Below are 21065 nucleotides of genomic sequence, written 5' to 3'. Positions count from 1 at the left end.
TGTACACAAATATAAGGAAACACTTTGCATTTTGAAAGATGGTCTGTATGAACAAAATGACGGAGTATGTTTTTATGTCTCCATTGTTCGATCAAGCCTCACACACACAAACACACACACACACACACACACACACACACACACACACACAGCATTCCAGCATTGCAATCTTGACATCGCAGCATGTTCATTATAGCCTTAATAAAATATAACAATAAAATAGTCAACCTTACATATAAAAATTACACTGCTCTGTTTAAATAGTCATTTGTACAGTTTGTGCCGTTCATAGTAAGCACCGCTCCACTGTGATGTTTCCAAGCACATTTTTGCGCATTTGAAGAGGATAATTTTTCTATATTGGAACGTGAGTGCACAAAGTGTACAAAGTACAAAGCCTATAAAAAGAATAGTTTAGCATCCAAAAATGTTAATAATATATATATTATTATTATATATATAATAATATATATGTTAAAAATAGGGGGGGAAAAGAATTTACATAATATATATATATATATATATATATATATATATTTTTTTTTTATATATATATATATATATATATATATATATATATATATATATATATATATATATATATATAATTAAAGCTGCAAGCAGCGATGGAGGGCCCAAGCCGGTGGCACCGCCACCCGGTGCCTTTAGTTCCACTAAAGGCACCAGGGTGGCGGTGCCACCGGCTTGGGCCCGCAATCGCTGCTTGCAGCTTTAATATAATTTTGACTCCAGATGGTGGCATTAAACTGAAATGATCCGTGTTGTCTCAGAACAGTTTCTGCACAAGCTCTCGGTTCGCCTCTAAAAGCGCTGAGAGGAACATGCGGACACAGAGCAGACGTCACTCGGGCAGAGTGCAGACACCGGAGACGCTCTCGGGTGTCTCGAGGTGATGTACTTTACAGAGGATTCAGGGAATGCCATCAAAGGGCCTTCATTGGGAAGAGGAGATATGAAGAACAATTAGCATATCTCATTTCAGTTATGAATCATTTTTGACACCATGTGGAGAGAAACGCTGAGCAAGTTTTGCATCAAGAGGTAGAAAATACCAGCATGAGCTCAACTCCTGTGTTTGAGGTCTTATTAAATATGAAACTAACCACATTACAGCCTTTGATTTGAGCTCTGTAACCTCATGTGACCCTGGACCACAAAACCAGTCATATGGGTCTTTTTTTTTAAAAAACATATGATAAAGTTCTCTTGTCCTTTGGGATTAAAATATCCGCACATCCTCACACACACTTCACCAAACCTAGAGATCGGCATGTTTTATTTCAGTTAAGGCCATTGCACACTGAGTCCGAAATTTTCGTATGCGTTTTTTTGTATTCGTGATTCGGTGGCTCTGAATTGTCGAACACCATTCAAACTGCTTGTTACGGATGCTAAAAACGCAGAAAATCGAACCCGTTTAGATATTTTTTTTGACGGACGAAAGTTTCGGAGGCAGTGTGCAAGCGTGATTGACATAACGTGAGGGCGTATTTATTTTGTAACGTGCGAAAATTTCGAATGCGAATTTCTGGCTCAGTGTGCAATGGCCTTTAGGCTAATATCTGGTTTGATTTGCATTGAGAGATGATCTTATGGAAAGTTCCTCATGCCGATCTCTAGGTGTGGTGAAGTGTGTGTGATGATGTGCGGATATTTTAATCCCAAAGGCCCAGGGAACTTAATCAGGATCATAGTATCCCAGATCCATGAAATAACTGGCCTTTAAAAATATAAATCTGCCTCTATGGGGATTTAACACAGGGGTGTGCTGACTTATGCACACTGTGTTTTAAAGAAGAATATTTATTTATTTACAACACATTATTCATTCACAAAGAAGAATGCCCTTAAAGGTTGGAGTTTTCCTAATTTTTTTAATTAAGGCATTAAGATCAATTCCCAAAAGATTATTTTTTTATTTCTAACATAACTTTAGCATGTGTGTGTTCACTTATGCATAGCACTGTGTGTGTTTAAGTTTGACCCATAAGAAGTTGCTCTACGCTGATTCGTCACACACACACACATTTGCATCCTGTTGCAATGTTTTTATTGTTCATAAATGAACATTTCAATGTAACAATTTTGGCGTCCAGCTCAGTTAAAAGCAGTGAGAAGGGTTTGTGTTTGGTGATCGAGAACTCGCAGCAATAAAGAAGGCAAAGTGACAGAAAGACATGTGACCAGATAAAGAACAGGAGCGCTGCCCTGACGCTTCACAAACCCTGTACTTCTGGTGGATCCTCAAAACCTGTGACCAGTGACAGAAAAGCACAAGTGGACATTATCATCACGGGGGAATGTGGAGCTTCTTGAGAACGAGAAGAGAAAGTGTTCAGGAACATCCGCAGGGATCGCCACACTTCCTCTTCCGGTCCCAGAGCGAGCGCAGCTCCTGAGCCGAATGCTGCGGAGACGACAACATGTCCACGAAACACTCCTTCTCACACAGCCAGCCTGAATCCTGCCACACACACACACACACACACACAGAACACACACACATTAGAAGCCGTTATAATCCTGTAACACTCCGGCAGCAACATCAATGTCATGGTTTGATTCCCACACTGTAAAAAGAGATCCGTTGACTTAACGTAAAAAAATTGAGGAAACCCATTACCTTAGAATTATTATGTAAATTAACATAATGCTTAATCGAAAAAATTAAGTAATGTGGAATTGTCAAGTTCACATAACTTGCATTATGTTTATTTACTTAATTTTAAGGCAACTGGTTTACAATTAGTTTTTTAAGTAAGTGAACTGAACCCTTTTTACAGTGTGCAGTTAATGCATGAACGGGTCAAATATAGACCTTTATAATGCAATGCATAATGACCTTTAATAATGCATCGCTTTGAGTTTGCCAGATGCTTTATCCACTTATTCATATGAGCTGCTAAAGGAATGACGAACCGTGTAACTGCACTGTCAGCATGAGTAGTGTAAGGATGAAACCCTCCACATCAACAACACGTGTTCAGGATCGACTAATGCACTATTTAGTCACATGGTACTAGTTTATATATATAATTTCAGTTTTAAAGTACTTAAAATAGGCATGATTGTGTTTACAATAAACACTGCCAAATAATTACACATGAAATATACAACAACAAAAATACAAAAAAATATATATACATCATAAAAAAACAGTACAACATTTTTTACAGTATATTTTATATTTATATAATTGATTGTATAAAATCAAGGCAATAGTTGGTTTTGAAATTATAATAATAATTAAAGCTGCAAGCAGCGATTGCGGGCCCAAGCCGGTGGCACCGCCACCCTGGTGCCTTTAGTTGCACTAAAGGCACCGGGTGGCGGTGCTACCGGCTTGGGCCCTCCATCGCTGCTTGCAGCTTTAATTATATATATATATATATATATATATATATATATATATATATATATATATATATATATATATATATATATATAATATATATATATATATATATATGCTTGGAAACATCACAGTGGAGCGGTGCTTACTGTGAACGGTATAATATATATATAATATATATATGCTTGGAAACATCACAGTGGAGCGGTGCTTACTGTGAACGGTACGAACTGTACAACTGACTATTTAAACAGAGCAGTGTAATTTTTTTTATGTTAGGTTGACTATTTTATTATTAAATTTTATTAAGGCTATAATGAACATGCTGCGATGTCAAGATTGGAATGCTGTGTGTGTGTGTGTGTGTGTGTGTGTGTGTGTGGCTCGATCGAATGGAGACATGAAAACATACTCCGTCATTTTGTTCACACAGGACATCATTCAAAGTGTTTCTCTATATTTGTGTACACTCGCAATAAAGCACAACATTGTGCTTTTGTTAAACTATAAACTCTTGTCAAACTGTAACCTACAACTGTCACCCAACCAAAATATCACACACACACACACACACACACACACACACACACACACACACACACACACACACACACACACAGAGAATGGCAGAGAGACAGAGAGAGACACAATCCACATTCAAACCACAATATCTGACTTTCTGTTGGTCAGAGCTAATGACTGTAAATTAGAAAGTTGTTCGGCTTGATAAGATCAATATACACGCTGAGTTTTGTAACTGTAGGTAAAACTATAACTAAGTTATAACACACTTTATGCATCCTTTTTTAATCATAAATTTGTTTCCTCGCCACGGCCAAACCGTTCGAGATATCAAAAATCCCCTGGCAATTTATCATCTTCCATGTCTTGACTTCATGCTGACCGAGTTTCGTGGTCATCGGATGAATTCTCTAGGAGAAGTGTTTCAAATGCGAGAGCAAGCGTTCTCCAATCAACCCGTAATAGCCGACTTCCTGTTGGGCTGGCGTAAAACTTGACCCAGGGAAAGTTGTTCGGCCCGATTAAATCTATAAGTGTACCGAGTTTCATATTAATTCATGCAAGCGTGTTTGATATACGGACAAGTGTTCGAATCCCATTCCAGGGGGCGCTGTCGAGACCCCCTGCCACGCCCGGGTACCAGCTTCAGCCTGGCCCTAATGGCCGCGGGTTCTGACCTCTGTGCAAAATTTCAAGAGTTTGAGCACGTTAAGGCCCTCAAAAGTGCCAGAGATTTTGCACACAGCAGAGAAAGGGTTAAACTAAACTAGCCCCCCTCCTCTCACACACACACACACACACAGAGGGGCAGAGGGAAAATGCTCCAAACAGTACACATTCAAACCAAAATATCTGACTTCCTGTTGGTCGGAGCTAATGACTGTAAATTAGAAAGTTGTCCGGATCGAAGAGAAGAATATACGTACCGAGTTTGGTTACTGTAGGTAAAACTAATACCCCATTTTTGACTAAAGGTGGCGCTACTGAGCCCCTTACCACGCCCGTTTCTGAAACTTCGCACATGTCTATTACACAATAAATGTCAAATGCATGTTGAGTTTCATGCAATTTGAAGCATGTTAAGAGCCTCAAATGCATCCAAAAAGAATATAAAAGTTTAAAGCGTTGCCATGGCGACAGTATTAAAGATATCAATAATCCTTTCACAGGTCTACATCTGTCGTGTGTTTACATTATACAGATGAAGTTTGAAGCAAATCGGGTAAAAATAAGAGGGTGATTTCAAAGCATTTTAAAAGTGACACACTTCCTGCTGCCAGTTGGTGGCGCTATAACTTTGACTCACAATAGTCACATCCATGTGATCGGCCTCTTACAGCGAACACACTGCTGAAGTTTCATCAAGATCAGTTAATGTATGAGGATGTTATAACACACTTCCTGTTTCCAATATTCGCCATAAATTAGTTTCCTCGCCACGGCCAAACCGTTCGAGATATCAAAAATCCCCTCGCAACTTTTCATCATCAATGTCTTGAGTTCATGCACACCGAGTTTCGTGGTGATTGGTTGAATCGTCTAGGAGGAGTATTTTAAATTCCATTGCATGTGTTTTTTAAACTACGCCAAATAGCCGACTTCCTGTTGGGCTGGGGTAAAAAGTCAGAGCATGAAGGATATATGAACCAATGAGATCTATAAGTGTACCGAGTTTCATATTATTTCATGCAAGCGTGTTTGATTTATGGACCAAGTTTTCGGACCCCGTTCCAGGGGGCGCTGTCGAGCCCCCCTGCCACGCCCGGGTACCAGCTTCAGTCCGGCTCTAATGGCCGCGGGTTCTGACCAGTGTGCAAAGTTTCAAGAGTTTTTGAGCACGTTAAGGCCCCCAAAAGTGGCAAAAACCTTGAAAAAAAAATTATTATAAAGAAGAAGAAGAAGAAGAAGAATAACAAAAAACCCTTAGAAGAACAATAGGGCTCTGCGCCCTTTCAGGGCTTGGGCCCTAATAATATATATATATATACTCATAATAATATATATATACTCATATACATATATTAACGTTTATTTTAGATCATATGTATATTATCATATATCATACACAAAGGCAGTAGTTGGTTTCTAAAGGTGTGCAGCTGAAAAATGAATTTAATAATTTATATATATAATCTCTAATAATATACATCTATGAACGTTCATTTTAGATCCCATATAGATTATTGTATGTATATATATTTTTTTATTTAATAAATGTATATTATTGACATATTAAGGCAGTAGTTGTTTTCTGAAGGTGGATTTAGATTAAAAATGAAGGTGTTTTTCACCTGATATTTGCGAGGTCCCACAGCGGCCATCCAAATGCCCATGCTCACATCTTCTCCCTGTGAATCATGCATTCACACGCTGAAAAACACTGGAAATATCTCCTGTACACATCATCTGAATGAACTGGGCAGAAATGCAGCATTCCTCGAGGTTCAGTGACTTTATAATAATGAGAAACCGATTACAGACTCAACGTCCAGAACAAATGTGTGATATTTAGAGCGAAAGAAATCATTATAGACATTTCTGATCCTGCAAACACTGATTTCAAGAGAGCATCGCTTATGAACGGACTGATAATAGTGTCACGCGTGTCTTTGTCATCGTGGATTTCTGTTTATAGGGATCTTTATCATAATATAGTTGCATCCTGGGTAATTCTAAAAAACATTCCCTTTGTATTTTGAAGACGGTCATGAAAACTCATCATCATCTAGTGTGAGACGGCACCTGGTAAGCTTTCAGATGTTGTGCGTTGCTGGCCAGCCACTCCACCAGATCCCGGGACGCCACATATCCAGACCCGCAGGCGAACGCCGGATACGCAGGACTCGCATACTCCAGTTCCTGCCACTTACCCACTCGATCCACAGCCCAGTTCTGCCGGAAACTGAAGAGCACAGTCCACAGACAACTCAGTAATCACACACACACACACACACACACACACACACACGCGCGCGCGCAGGACTCGCATACTCCAGTTCCTGCCACTTACCCACTCGATCCACAGCCCAGTTCTGCCGGAAACTGAAGAACACGGTCCACAGACAACTCAGTTATCACGCACGCACGCACGCACGCACGCACACGCGGGCACACACACACACACACACATGCGGGCACACACACACACACACACACACACGCGGGCACACACACACACACACACGCACGCACGCACGCACACACACATGCGGGCACACACACACACACATGCGGGCACACACACACACACGCACGCACGCACGCACACACACATGCGGGCACACACACGCGTAAATTTTTATCAATTTCTTTTTCTTTTTACTTTTGATCAATTTAATGCATCTTTGCTCAAGAAACATTTATGATTATTATCAATGTTGAAAACGGTTTCTTTGATGAATAGAAAGTTCATTTATTTAAATAGAATCTTTAGTAACATTATAAATGTCTTTACTGTAACTTTTGATCAATATAATTGATCCTTGGCCTTGCTGAAAAAAAGTATTGATTTCTTTTATCTCTTAAATCGTATTGACTCCAAACTTTTGAACGGTCGTGTGTAATGTTATAAAGCTTTCTACTTCAGATGAATGCTGTTCTTTTGAACTTTCTATTCATCAAAGAATCCTAATTTTATTTCTATCAATCAATCTTTTCAAGACAAATCTATAACCGGACTCATTCTGCTCGCTATAATTTCTTTGCATATCCATCTATTCTAATGAATTATGTGAAGTAATTTGCGAGGAGAAAGTGTTCGGCTCACTCACTTGCCCCACCACAGGCTGGTGTGTGTGGTGGTGTGTGTGAGGCGTCTGCGCTCCGTCTTCATCAGGACGGCGTCCACGTCGATATAACAATCATCATCAGTCTTGAGAAGCAAGTTGAAGTCAGCGTTTCCCACCGACCTGTGCGAGCGGAGAATGCACACGCTTATTAAACCCTGACCTCTGCAGATCTGCTTTTACTGAAGAAGATTCACAAGACAACGCTGAGTTTCAGACCCGACAAAGAAAACCTGTCAGTTACCATAATAACCCCTTATTGACTGACAAGCACAAGGAAAATAATGTTTTTAATGTTGTTTATGTGTCCATGTGGTGTTTTTAATCTGCTTTAAGACTAACCATGTGTAAGTTCATAAGTCGACAGCATTGCTGAGTATTTTCTGCTTAAAACTGCAGTGAACCAAAGACAGTCTCAAAAACACGGTGTGAAATCGCTGGTGTTTCTGACGTCACAAACTACCTTGTAACCAATCAGATCAACGTGTGATCGTCAACCAGTGGATCCGAGTGAGTGAGGGAGTGGAGGCGGGGCTCATTTGCATATTCATAGAACCGCGTATACTAAATGAGGTGTCGAGTTACATTCAAGATATTTTAAGGTATGAAGAATTTTTACAAGGTAAAAACATTTACCGTATTTCCCGGACTATAAGTCACACTTTTTTTTCATTGTTTGGCTGGTCCTGCGACTTATAGTCAGGTGCGACTTGTATATCAGGGCGCTCTAGTTAGCGGAGTTGTTCAGAAGCGACACCGAGGAAGAACTCAATGTATTCAGTGTTGAGGAGTGAGATCGGGAGCTTGGTGAACTTGCTGACCGGTAACTTGCTGGACTCGCTGGCTAATGTTAGTTTAGCCTATTCAGCCTCAGGTATATGTTCTTTATGCTATTGTGGAGCTGAATAACTGTTAATGTGTTACGCTAACACACCAGACACCTTCAGCTGTTGTTCTGTGTGCTGTTGTGGAGCTGAATAACTGTTAATGTGTTACGCTAACACACCGGACACTATTCAGCTGTTGTTCTGTGTGCTGTTGTGGAGCTGAATAACCTTTCCAGATTAAATGTCTGTTCTTGGTCTTGGATTTTTTGAAAAACAATTCTAAATAAATGCGACTTATAGTCCAGTGCGACTTATATATGTTTTTTTTTCCTCTTCGTGACGCATTTTTTGACTGATGCGACTTATACTCCAGAGCGACTTATAGTCCGGAAAATATGGTAAATGTGTAATTCTGGTGATCAAAGGTGAGTATTAAGGGACTTTAAATAACTAGCAAAGTCATTGTTCTATAATTTCTGGCATATATGCACATCTATACCTGGAGAAGGAGGTCTGGGAGGTGATTGGGTAATGCACTAACCACTTATAAAACTGCAGCAGTTTTAAAGGCACGTTCCTGTAGGTGTCCACCACGTCCACAAACACCATGTCTCCGTGTCTGAGGCTCTCGTCCCGCAGGGCTTCGTCCTCGTGTTTCAGCTGATCGACTCGACGCCGCTGCCTTCCTGCGCGCCCGCGCAAGAGCTCAGACAACACCTCCACATCTGGAGGAAAAAAAACATCAGTTTCCACAAAAATATGAAGCCGCACAACTGATAATAATCATAAATGTTTCTTGAGCATCAAATCAACATATGTGACCCTGGACCACAAAAACAGTCACATGGGTCAATTTTTTTAAATTAAGATTTATACATCATATGAAAGCTGAATAAATAATCTTTCCATTGATGTGTGGTTTGTTAGGATAGGACAATATTTGGTCGAGACACAACTATTGAAAATCTGGAATCTGAGGGAGCAAAAAAATGTAAACATTGAGAAAATCTCCTTTAAAGTTGTGCATTTATGTCCACGATTGTGCTGCACTCACTCACAAAAATACATGTTTATATATTTACGGTAGGAAATTTACTAAATATCTTCATGGAACATGATCTTAATATCCTAATGATTTTTGGCATAAAAGAAAAATTGATAATTTTGACCCATACAATGTATAGTTGGCTATTGCCACAGATATACCCGTGCGGCTCCAGACTGGGTTTGTGGTCCAGGGTCATCATATTATACTGATTTCTGAAGGATCATGTGACACTAAGGACTGAAAATTCAGCTTTGATCACAGGAATACATTTTATTTTACTATATACTCACATAGAAAAGGTTTATTTTAAATTGTAATAATATTTCACAATTTTTACTGCATTTTTTGCTCAAATAAATGCAGAATTAATGACTTCTTTCAATAATCTTACAGAAGCTGCCAAAGTTATCCTCCTACATCCCAATACGTTCAGTTATTGATCATGAAAGCACAAGGCTGAATAACACAGAACACGCAAACACACACACACACACACACACTCCATAATTCTCCTCAACGTACCGTACACTGAAAACATGAATCCTCCAGCTAGACCCGGGAAGCCCAGAGCGCTCCTGTGAGGCAGCGTGCCATCTTCCACCTGAGAAACACACACAATAACCTCATACTGATGAGAAGATGGACTCGTGCCACATCTACAAAACCTTCTTGATCTGAGCCAATAAAGACCCTCCAGAACAGCTCTGCATTTCAGTGGAAAAAACACTTTTCTTAGTATTTTTGTCTTGTTTCCAGTCCAATTCTTCAGCAAAAAAGTACCAAAAAGCCATAAGATATTATTTGAGGAAATAAATTAAAATTAGGGAGTTTTTGCTTAAAACAAGCACAACTATCTGCCAATGGGATGAGAAAAATAGTCTTGTTTCTGTTTGAATTACCCCATGGGCAGATAATTTCGCTTGTTTTAAGCAAAAACTCACTTCATTTTGATTAATTCCCCCAGAAAAGAAGACATAAAATCTTATGGTATTTTACTCATCTAGTAAATGCATCTTGCTTTAAGAATTTTTAGATATTTGGACTGGAAACAAGACAAAATAAGAACAGCATTTTTGCAGTGTGCACTTTCTACTATAATACATTCAAATGAAAGGAAGCTGTTGCGCTCACAGATCCGAACTTGAGAACGCCTCCGCCGTTATTCAGACGCACCGCCGAAGTGTTGACGGACATCAGACCGGACGAATCCTGAGCTTCCCACAGGAGCGTTCCCTCAAAACCCTGCAGATGAAGACCAGAGACACTGAGACGAGACGAGCGTGCGTTCTGGAACCCACTGATGCCTCAGAGTAATCTAATAAGCGATTATAATCAAGGTATTAAAGGGTTAATTCGCCCAAAAATGTAAATTCTGTCAGTAATAACTCCCTAATGTTGTTCCAAACCTGTAAGACCACAAATTAAGATATTTTTTGATGAAATGACGTCAGAACGGAGGCTCACTATTGGCCAGCATCACACACATGACCAGCGTCGGCCAATAGTGAGCCTCCGTTCTGACGTACAGCCCAGAAGCGCTGCGCTGTTACACTACGACAACTCACTCAACTCAGAGGAACACAGAAGAACATCAAGAGTTGAATGAAGTCGTTATTTTAGGGGTTTTTTTGCGCACAAAAAGTATTCTCGTCGCTTGATAAACTTAAGGTTGAGCCGCTGTAGTCACTCACTTATACCATGATTCTGATTGGCTGCAGGGTGTCCATTAAAAAGTGATGTAGGACACCTAGTAAAGGAGTTCTAAAACTGTTAGATTTCGATTGTAAAACTAATTAAAATATAAACTAATGTTTTAAAAAATGTGTTATTTGGCAAGTGAACATGGTATACGCTGGTTAATGCCCGACGAGGTGTCCATTGTCAGGTATTAATGGGTCACGCCTCGCCGTCGTACATTAATATATACAAAGTTCACTATTTTAAACATTGTCTTTACTAACTTTCTGGACCGGCAAGTTTAAATTACAACAGAAGCCTCTGGAGGAGTGAGACAGCTCTCAGATTTAATCACTAATATCTTCATTTGTGTTCAGAAGATGAAGGAAAGTCTGACGGGGAACAACATGAAGGAGAGTGATTACTGACAGAGTTTATATTTCCGGGTGAACGAACTCTCTAATGCAGGTGTTTTTCTACAGATGCTGGAGTGAATGATGACTGGACGCGTCACCTTGGGCAGAATGAACTGCTCCACGGGCTTGTAGAACATCCCACCCACTCGTGATCCTGGACTCAGTGTGCTGAAGCGAGCACTCACCACCGCCTCCTGCACACACACACACACACACACACACACACACACACACACACACACAAAGAAAAAACAGAGCATATTTGCACAGCTGAAAGGGCAACACTCTCTGAATAAACTGACACACACACACACACACACACACACACGAGTCAATGTGATTTCTGCTCCTCATCTTCATCATCCTCCAGACGACACGTCTTACAACCTCTTCATCTTCCTCTTCCTCTTCTGGTGCGACTCTCATTTCATCACATCACACATTATGCATTTAGTGTGAAATTCCATGGCGGTGATGACATTAAGATTATAATGGCAGGCTTTTTGTCTTAAGGCTATTTTATATATATCATAAATGCACATAAATAATACACTTAAAATTTTGCATAATTTAACTGATATAAAAAAGGTTTTAGATAAATATATATACATGACGTATATATTTGTTTAATTTAAGATGATCATGTCACATTTTAAAATATAAATATACTTTTATGATCGATGTTCATATTTTTCATACGTTCATATTTTGTCAAGGTGAAACTAATATATTATATAGACTCATTACATACAAAGTGAGATATTTCAAGCCTTTATTTGTTATAATTTTGATGATTATGGCTTACAGCTTATGAAAACCTCTTCATAATATTCTCATTTTGAATTTGGGGTTTTCATAAGCTGTAAGCCATAATCATCAAAATTAAAACAAATAAAGGCTTGAAATGTCTCACTTTGAGTCTATATAATATATTAGTTTCACCTTTTATCTCTTTATTTTTTAATCAAGATTATGATGTTTTAGAATAGGATTATGTTTTCATAACAGGTTTTCATATTTTAAGAGTGAACATCTGGGTCTTGGAAGAGAGTAAAAAAAAAAAAAAATGCATTTTGCAAGTCATGATTAAAAATAATAATAATCAAGTTTTACTGTGACCTTCAAATGACACATTTTTTAAAGATCTAAATCTAAATCTGTTTGTTTTAATTAAAATAAACCCCTGTACATAAAAGTGTCAATAGTTGAAAAACCCCACAACTCAGTTTGAACTGAATTTATCAAAACATTATATGACCAGTATAATTATATCAAGTATAACAGTCAATATTGAGGGACTATAATCCATCAGTGCATTAGCTGCTGTTTATAACTTCTAAATATCATAGTTTGATCCGATAACAGCATTAAGGAACCGTGATTTATAAAGTTTATTAATACCACAGTCAAGAGAACGATGGTCAAATTGCCAAAGGCCAAGAACAAACCAACGACTTTAAAGACTGGAAATGTATGAATAATTCAAAACAAGCTGTAATAATTTTGAATGGGACAACATTATTGAACATATTGGTAAAATACGACTTGTTGAATTCTGTCATTTGCATTACAGACTCCAGATCAGTGTTCTCGCATCAGCAGCTCTCGTGTGTGTTAGTCTGTAGACTTCGAGAAAGCGTGGAAATGTGTTTAATTATGGAATTATGCGGCGTGTGATTGGATCACGCAGATCCGCCGACCTCTCGCCCGTCCACCGCGAGATCAGAGAGACTTCATTGAATCTGCTCTCCACGCATTTATCTCTCCAGCTTGTGGCCGCTTGACTTCTCCAGCACATTTATCACATAGATGAGTAATGTCTAGCGGGGAATGATGAAAACTCACCTTAAAAAGCCAGCGGGATATTTTAGGTTCCTCCGGTGGCAAGAACTAATTGAGTGACTTTATAAAGTGCAATCCGAGTTTCATGCAAGATGACTGTTCTCTGCATATTTTACAGCAACCGGGGGGTCGAGACACAGAAATGGGTCACGGGTCTATTCTAATTTGTACAATGATATTGATATTGGGTCCCAGTTGAGAAGTAGGGCTACGTCGACTACGTTGATCCGGATACGTTTGAAAACGACATTTCGTTTGAAAGCGATCTCCGTCCACACCTGAAAACGTTAAATTCACCTTTACTGCGCATGCGTAAAAGCTCACTGAGATGATACAGACGGAAAATAAATAATAAAGTTATCGCGCGACCCGCCCCCTTAGTTACTGTCACTATGCCGACAAGCTACACCGCTCTCACACACACCATGTTGTCACGCAGTGAAAAACACACGCGGAGCAGAGAGGACACTGACAACACACTGACAGACACAGACCAGCTTACTTTTGATATTAAACAAAGTCTCACCTTTCAAATTTGGTCATTTTTTAAAAGAAATGTAAACAATAAATACCGTTTTGTGGCTCTTTAATGTGTGTGTCAGATCGCTGTGTCGCCTCAGTTAAAGCCGCTCGTGAACCGATCATCTCTTCCTTCTAGTTCATTTATAGCATCAAATAAACATGAATGAACATCAGAAGGAATGTTGTTTTAACCGCGGAAAGACGTCAGTACACTCCGCTTCTCAAGCTCAAATCCTCATGTTAATCTACTAGGGCCCTGTCCCAAATGGCACACTCCGGACTTGTGGACTTCCTCAGAGTCTACACTTTGGTGACGTCATGTAGTGCAGACTTATAGGGCCCTTGGCACGAGTGCACGAGGGCACATTGAGAGGTATTTTTGGGACAGACTCGATCGCCACGCCGGAAATAGGAAGACAGTCCGGTTGTTGTTTAAATATTATATTTCTACATTTACATATGACTCAGTAAAGCCCTGACATTCGGTTATATTTATTTAATTAAGCATAATGCGATCGTAGCCTATTATTCAGTGCGCTATTATGTTTATATTAAATATAAATATATATTTATATTTATGTTTGAGACATCAACCACTGGTTGATGACCATAATGTTTGTATAAACTGTAGGTAATAACTGGCAAAATGTACACATAGGTTATAAAAATAATGATATTTACACTTAAATATTTTCTTCTCATCCATGTTAACATGAGTCAAAGCTCCTCCCATTCGTTGTCTGATTGGCCTTTCGCAAATTCGCAAGGATTCCTGGGTAGTTAAAGTGCGTGAAGCCTGCATCCATGCGGGCTTCGCGGAAGACCGCTTCAAGGGTACAAGGGGGGCGCTGCTGAGCACACTTCAGAGCGTTAAAATGATGAATGGGACGGCCTACGGACTCGTAGACTCAGCGAGCACGCGCAATTTAAGTCCACGAGACCGAAAGTCCACATCAAGTGCGCCATTTGGGACAGGGCCTAGCTCTCCTGACTGCTTTGGCGGACAAAATGGCGGATGGCGAAGTATGATTGGTCAGATCACCTGTCAATCAAGCTCCCTGCGAAGGGTCAATTCTTCTGACAGGATCATTTTATTTATCAGAATATCTCAGCATTCACTGATCGTCCAGGTCGCACTCACTCATCATTATGTTTGGTCTAAAACGCTAAAACTGCTCATCTTTGCAGGACTGTGATATGAACAGAGTGCAAAGTAACATATTTTAGCAACTGTGTGAAAGTCAACAGCACATAACAGGCAAATACCGCTATAAACATCAATATCTATTGGTACAATATGCGTCACATGACAAAACTTACGTCAACGTTTTTAAATACGAGTTACGAGTCGGGAAGGCGTGTTTACGAGTCGGGAAGGCGTGTTTACGAGTCGGGAAGGCGTGTTTACGAGTCGGGAAGGCGTGTTTACGAGTTGGGAAGGCGTGTTTACGAGTTGAGAAAGGCGTGTTTACGAGTTGAGAAAGGCGTGTTTACGAGTTGAGAAAGGCGTGTTTACGAGTTGAGAAAGGCGTGTTTACGAGTTGAGAAAGGCGTGTTTACGAGGTGGGAAGGCGGGTTTACGAGGTGGGAAGTCGTGTTTACGAGGTGGGAAGTCGTGTTTACGAGGTGGGAAGTCGTGTTTACGAGGTGGGAAGTCGTGTTTACGAGTTGGGAAGTCGTGTTTACGAGGTGGGAAGTCGTGTTTACGAGGTGGGAAGTCGTGTTTACGAGTTGGGAAGTCGTGATTACGAGGTGGGAAGGCGGGTTTACGAGGTGGGAAGTCGTGTTTACGAGGTGGGAAGTCGTGTTTACGAGGTGGGAAGTCGTGTTTACGAGGTGGGAAGTCGTGTTTACGAGTTGGGAAGTCGTGTTTACGAGTTGGGAAGTCGTGTTTACGAGGTGGGAAGGCGTGTTTACGAGTTGGGAAGGCGTGTTTACGAGTTGAGAAAGGCGTGTTTACGAGTTGAGAAAGGCGGGTTTACGAGGTGGGAAGGCGGGTTTACGAGGTGGGAAGTCGGGTTTACGAGGTGGGAAGTCGTGTTTACGAGGTGGGAAGTCGTGTTTACGAGGTGGGAAGTCGTGTTTACGAGTTGGGAAGTCGTGTTTACGAGGTGGGAAGTCGTGTTTACGAGGTGGGAAGTCGTGTTTACGAGTTGGGAAGTCGTGTTTACGAGTTGGGAAGTCGTGTTTACGAGGTGGGAAGGCGTGTTTACGAGTTGGGAAGGCGTGTTTACGAGTTGAGAAAGGCGTGTTTACGAGTTGAGAAAGGCGGGTTTACGAGGTGGGAAGGCGGGTTTACGAGGTGGGAAGTCGGGTTTACGAGGTGGGAAGTCGTGTTTACGAGGTGGGAAGTCGTGTTTACGAGGTGGGAAGTCGTGTTTACGAGTTGGGAAGTCGGGTTTACGAGGTGGGAAGGCGGGTTTACGAGTTGGGAAGGCGTGTTTACGAGGTGGGAAGGCGGGTTTACGAGGTGGGAAGGCGGGTTTACGAGGCGGGAAGGCGGGTTTACGAGGCGGGAAGGCGGGTTTACGAGGCGGGAAGGCGGGTTTACGAGGCGGGAAGGCGGGTTTACGAGGCGGGAAGGCGGGTTTACGAGGCGGGAAGGCGGGTTTACGAGGCGGGAAGGCGGGTTTACGAGGCGGGAAGGCGGGTTTACGAGGCGGGAAGGCGGGTTTACGAGGCGGGAAGGCGGGTTTACGAGGCGGGAAGTCGTGTTTACGAGGCGGGAAGTCGTGCTTACGAGGCGGGAAGTCGTGCTTACGAGGCGGGAAGTCGTGCTTACGAGGCGGGAAGTCGTGCTTACGAGGCGGGAAGTCGTGCTTACGAGGCGGGAAGTCGTGCTTACGAGGCGGGAAGTCGTGCTTACGAGGTGGGAAGTCGTGCTTACGAGGTGGGAAGTCGTGTTTACGAGTTGAGAAAGGCGGGTTTACGAGGTGGGAAGGCGGGTTTACGAGGTGGGAAGGCGGGTTTACGAGGCGGGAAGGCGGGTTTACGAGGCGGGAAGGCGGGTTTACGAGGCGGGAAGGCGGGTTTACGAGGCGGGAAGGCGGGTTTACGAGGCGGGAAGGCGGGTTTACGAGGCGGGAAGGCGGGTTTACGAGGCGGGAAGTCGTGTTTACGAGGCGGGAAGTCGTGCTTACGAGGCGGGAAGTCGTGCTTACGAGGCGGGAAGTCGTGCTTACGAGGCGGGAAGTCGTGCTTACGAGGTGGGAAGTCGTGCTTACGAGGTGGGAAGTCGTGCTTACGAGGTGGGAAGTCGTGCTTACGAGGTGGGAAGTCGTGCTTACGAGGTGGGAAGTCGTGCTTACGAGGTGGGAAGTCGTGCTTACGAGGTGGGAAGTCGTGCTTACGAGGTGGGAAGTCGTGCTTACGAGGTGGGAAGTCGTGCTTACGAGGTGGGAAGTCGTGCTTACGAGTTGGAGCTCTCTCATTTTCTCAATGTTTCGATTTTTTTTGCTCCCTCAGATTCCAGATTTTACTCCGAAGTGACTTGAACGCAATGCCGTCGTAAACACGACTTCCCAGAAGGACATGAAAGCACCATTAAAGAAAATCCCAAGCTTCCCACTCGCATTTACGACATTGTTGTGGCGCTCATGTGTGTATATGCAAATACGATCTTTACGAGATGACTTGAACGCACTATTATATTCGTGAGACACTGACGCCTGTGTTCGTACCTCTTGGTCCACCTGGAGCAGCCGGACGGTGACGTTCCCGGTGAACTCGTGTCTCGGGCCGTTGGGAAAGACGCCGAGCTGAGTGATGACCACAGAGTGAAGGACCTTGAAGTCCAGACTGAGCGCAGACACGTCACACGGCACCAGCGCGGAGCCCTCGGGAACACTCAAGATGGACGTCTCCTCATCCGACACTGAAACACAGATCAGGAATCAGCTCGATCATTCAAGGGTTAAACGCCTGAGATCACTCTAGCAGGAAGATGTCAACTCCTTAGAAAAATTAAATCATTGATAATAATAAAAATAATATTAATAGTAATGATGGTTTAATTTGATAATGAATGGATATATATTTTTAGTACCGTACAATACTATTATTGTTATCTTTATTAAATAATGATTTGAATTAAAATATACCGGTAATTGAATAATAATAATTATAAAAATAACTTCGTATTCAATTACATTTTAATGTTACTAATTTCACTAATATAATAATTATACTATTATTCATTTATATTTGTATTTAAAATGTTACTATATTTAATATTGATGTTTATGTTATTAATATTAAATATAGCTGCAAGCAGCAATCACCGGGGCCAAGCGCAAGCAAGACGACAAGACATGCCAAAGTGGCTGGGAGTGTGAGACCCACTGCAGCAAGGAGCAATTAAAGACATTTGAAGATGAATTTTGGCAAAATGGTTGAAAAATCACATACAATAACTAAAAATATGATTATCACTTTCGACCAATAGGTGGCGCAGTTACGAAACTGATGTGATGTGGTCAGAGTGAAGTGACAATGACACATACAAAGTTTGGTGTCAATATGTCAAGGCATTGCAGATATAAAGCCTGAATAGTCATTTTGGCATCATGCCTCAACTTTGCCACTGCGGTATACGAAAACGGTTTCGTCTATCGACACGAAATCCATAACTTTTACTCGGCACAGTCTGGAGATGACACGATCCGATTTTGGTGAAAATCGGACGTTCGGTCTAGGAGGAGTTCGAAAAAGTAGGTTTTAAAAGAAAATAAAGATGGCGGACAGGAAGTTTGGCTGACTATGGCAAAATTGGTATCTATGTTTTCAGCATAACCCAAGGAATCTATTGAGATCAGTGTCATTACTATAGGCAAATATATTCAAAAGTTATTAGCATTTTTGGAAATTTCATTATAACTTTTGACCAAAAGGTGGCGCTGTCTCATAAATTTTTGAGTACCTTTAGGGCGTTGTACTGATGACCCATACTGAGTTTCGTAACAATACGTTCATGCGTTCATAAAATACAGCATTTTAGCACATAATTCAAAATGGCCGATAGCCAAAATGGCCGATATGGGAAAATTGGATATCAGTCAACTCAACACGACGCCCTGAATCTAACGAGACCACTTTTGTGATTTTTGGACAAACCGTTAAGAAGTTATAAGCAAAAACATAAATTCTTCATATCTCCGGACCAGTAGGTGGCGCTGCGCCGAAACGCAGCATGTAGCCTCAGGTCATGCTTGTGATGACATGTACCAAATTTGGCCTGAATCCGATAAAGCGTTGTGGAGATACGGCCTTACGTCTGTTTTCGCAAGCGCTACGTACAATTTATTTGCGCGGTATTTGAGAACGGTAATTCGAATCAACTTGAATTCCATAACTTTTGGTCGTCAAGGTCTGGAGATGATCTGGTTCATTTTTCGTGAAATTCGGAGCAACGGCCTAGGAGGAGTTCGAAAAAGTAGGTTTTTCGGAAAATTCAAAATGGCGGGAAAACTATTATGACGGAAAATGACGTCATAGAGTGCAGTCGAATCGTCATGAGCTCAGGAATCAGAGGATAAAAGAATTTTGTTTCTAGCCCTTGTGGTTCAAAAGTTATTAGCATAAACATGAGTGAAACTTTGGACAGCTGGTGGCGCTAGAGGGAATGAGTTGGAGACTCCAAATTTGCTATGGTGATAGTTCAGGCTGTCCTCGATCACTGTGCCAATTTTCATAAGTTTCCCGCAAACGGTTCTATAGGCTGCCATAGACGCCCAGTCGGAAGAAAAAGAAAAAAAAGAAAAAGAAGAATAAGAACGGGAACAGATACAATAGGTGCCCGCACCTTCAGTGCTTGGCCCCTAATAATACTTTTCATTAATATTAATAATACATTTTATTAATTTTGCTATTACCAATAATAATTGTAAATATAGCTGCAAGCAGCAATCACCGGGGCCAAGCGCAAGCAAGACGACAAGACATGCCAAAGTGGCTGGGAGTGTGTGACCAACTGCAGCAAGGAGCAATTGAAGACATTTAAAGATGAATTTTGGCAAAATGGTTGAAAAATCACATACAATAACTAAAAATATGATTATCACTTTCGACCAATAGGTGGCGCAATTACGAAACTGATGTGATGTGGTCAGAGTGAAGTGACAATGACACATACAAAGTTTGGTGTCAATATGTCAAGGCATTGCAGATATAAAGCCTGAATAGTCATTTTGGCATCATGCCTCAACTTTGCATCTTCGGTATACAAAAACGGTTTTGTCTATCGACACGAAATCCATAACTTTTACTCGGCACGGTCTGGAGATGACACGAACCGATTTTGGTGAAAATCGGACCTTCGGTCTAGGAGGAGTTCGAAAAAGTAGGTTTTAAAAGAAAATAAAGATGGCGGACAGGAAGTTTGACTGACTATGGCAAAATTGGTATCTATGTTTTCAGCATAACCCAAGGAATCTATTGAGATCAGTGTCATTACTATAGGCAAATTTATTCAAAAGTTATTAGCATTTTTGGAAATTTCATTATAACTTTTGACCAAAAGGTGGCGCTGTCTCATAAATTTTTGAGTACCTTTAGGGCGTTGTACTGATGACCCATACTGAGTTTCGTAACGATACGTTCATGCGTTCATAAAATACAGCATTTTAGCACATAATTCAAAATGGCCGACAGCCAAAATGGCCGATATGGGAAAATTGGATATCAGTCAACTCAGCACGACGCCCTGAATCTAACGAGACCACTGTTGTGATTTTTGGACAAACCGTTCAGAAGTTATAAGCAAAAACATAAATTCTTCATATCTCCGGACCAGTAGGTGGCGCTGCGCCGAAACGCAGCATGTAGCCTCAGGTCATGCTTGTGATGACATGTACCAAATTTGGCCTGAATCCGATAAAGCGTTGTGGAGATACGGCCTTACGTCTGTTTTCGCAAGCGCTACGTAAAATTTATTTGCGCGGTATTCGAGAACGGTAATTCGAATCAACTTGAATTCCATAACTTTTGGTCGTCAAGGTCTGGAGATGATCTGGTTCAATTTTCGTGAAATTCGGAGCAACGGCCTAGGAGGAGTTC

The 21065-nt window shown here is 41.2% G+C and overlaps 1 protein-coding gene across 3 annotated transcripts in view; it reads right to left on the bottom strand.

The window, feature by feature from the left end:
- Window positions 1-1934: 1934 nt before the first annotated feature.
- b3galnt2 (beta-1,3-N-acetylgalactosaminyltransferase 2) overlaps window positions 1935-21065 on the bottom strand; it is a 64258-nt gene continuing 45127 nt past the window's right edge. Inside the window, exons 4-13 of one of the 3 annotated variants that reach the window (XR_013800342.1) lie at window positions 17693-17886; window positions 11747-11842; window positions 10687-10797; window positions 10078-10156; window positions 9049-9232; window positions 7666-7803; window positions 6906-6937; window positions 6638-6797; window positions 6187-6243; window positions 1935-2485 (exon numbers count right to left, since the gene is read on the bottom strand). Coding sequence is in view for 2 of the 3 variants with exons in the window: in XM_079636313.1 (XP_079492439.1) it covers window positions 2357-2485; window positions 6187-6243; window positions 6638-6797; window positions 7666-7803; window positions 9049-9232; window positions 10078-10156; window positions 10687-10797; window positions 11747-11842; window positions 17693-17886 (1148 nt within the window). In the remaining variant the exon portion in view is untranslated. The remainder of the gene's footprint in view (window positions 2486-6186; window positions 6244-6637; window positions 6798-6905; window positions 6938-7665; window positions 7804-9048; window positions 9233-10077; window positions 10157-10686; window positions 10798-11746; window positions 11843-17692; window positions 17887-21065) is intronic. The other 2 variants (XM_079636313.1, XM_079636314.1) reach the window with 2 other exon arrangements.

The sequence above is a fragment of the Phoxinus phoxinus genome, assembly GCF_949152265.1.
Source record: "Phoxinus phoxinus genome assembly, chromosome: 14".
NCBI classification, from domain to species: Eukaryota; Metazoa; Chordata; class Actinopteri; order Cypriniformes; family Leuciscidae; genus Phoxinus; species Phoxinus phoxinus.
Note: the sequence above shows the minus strand (reverse complement) of the source record. Positions and strands in the feature narration are given on the sequence as shown.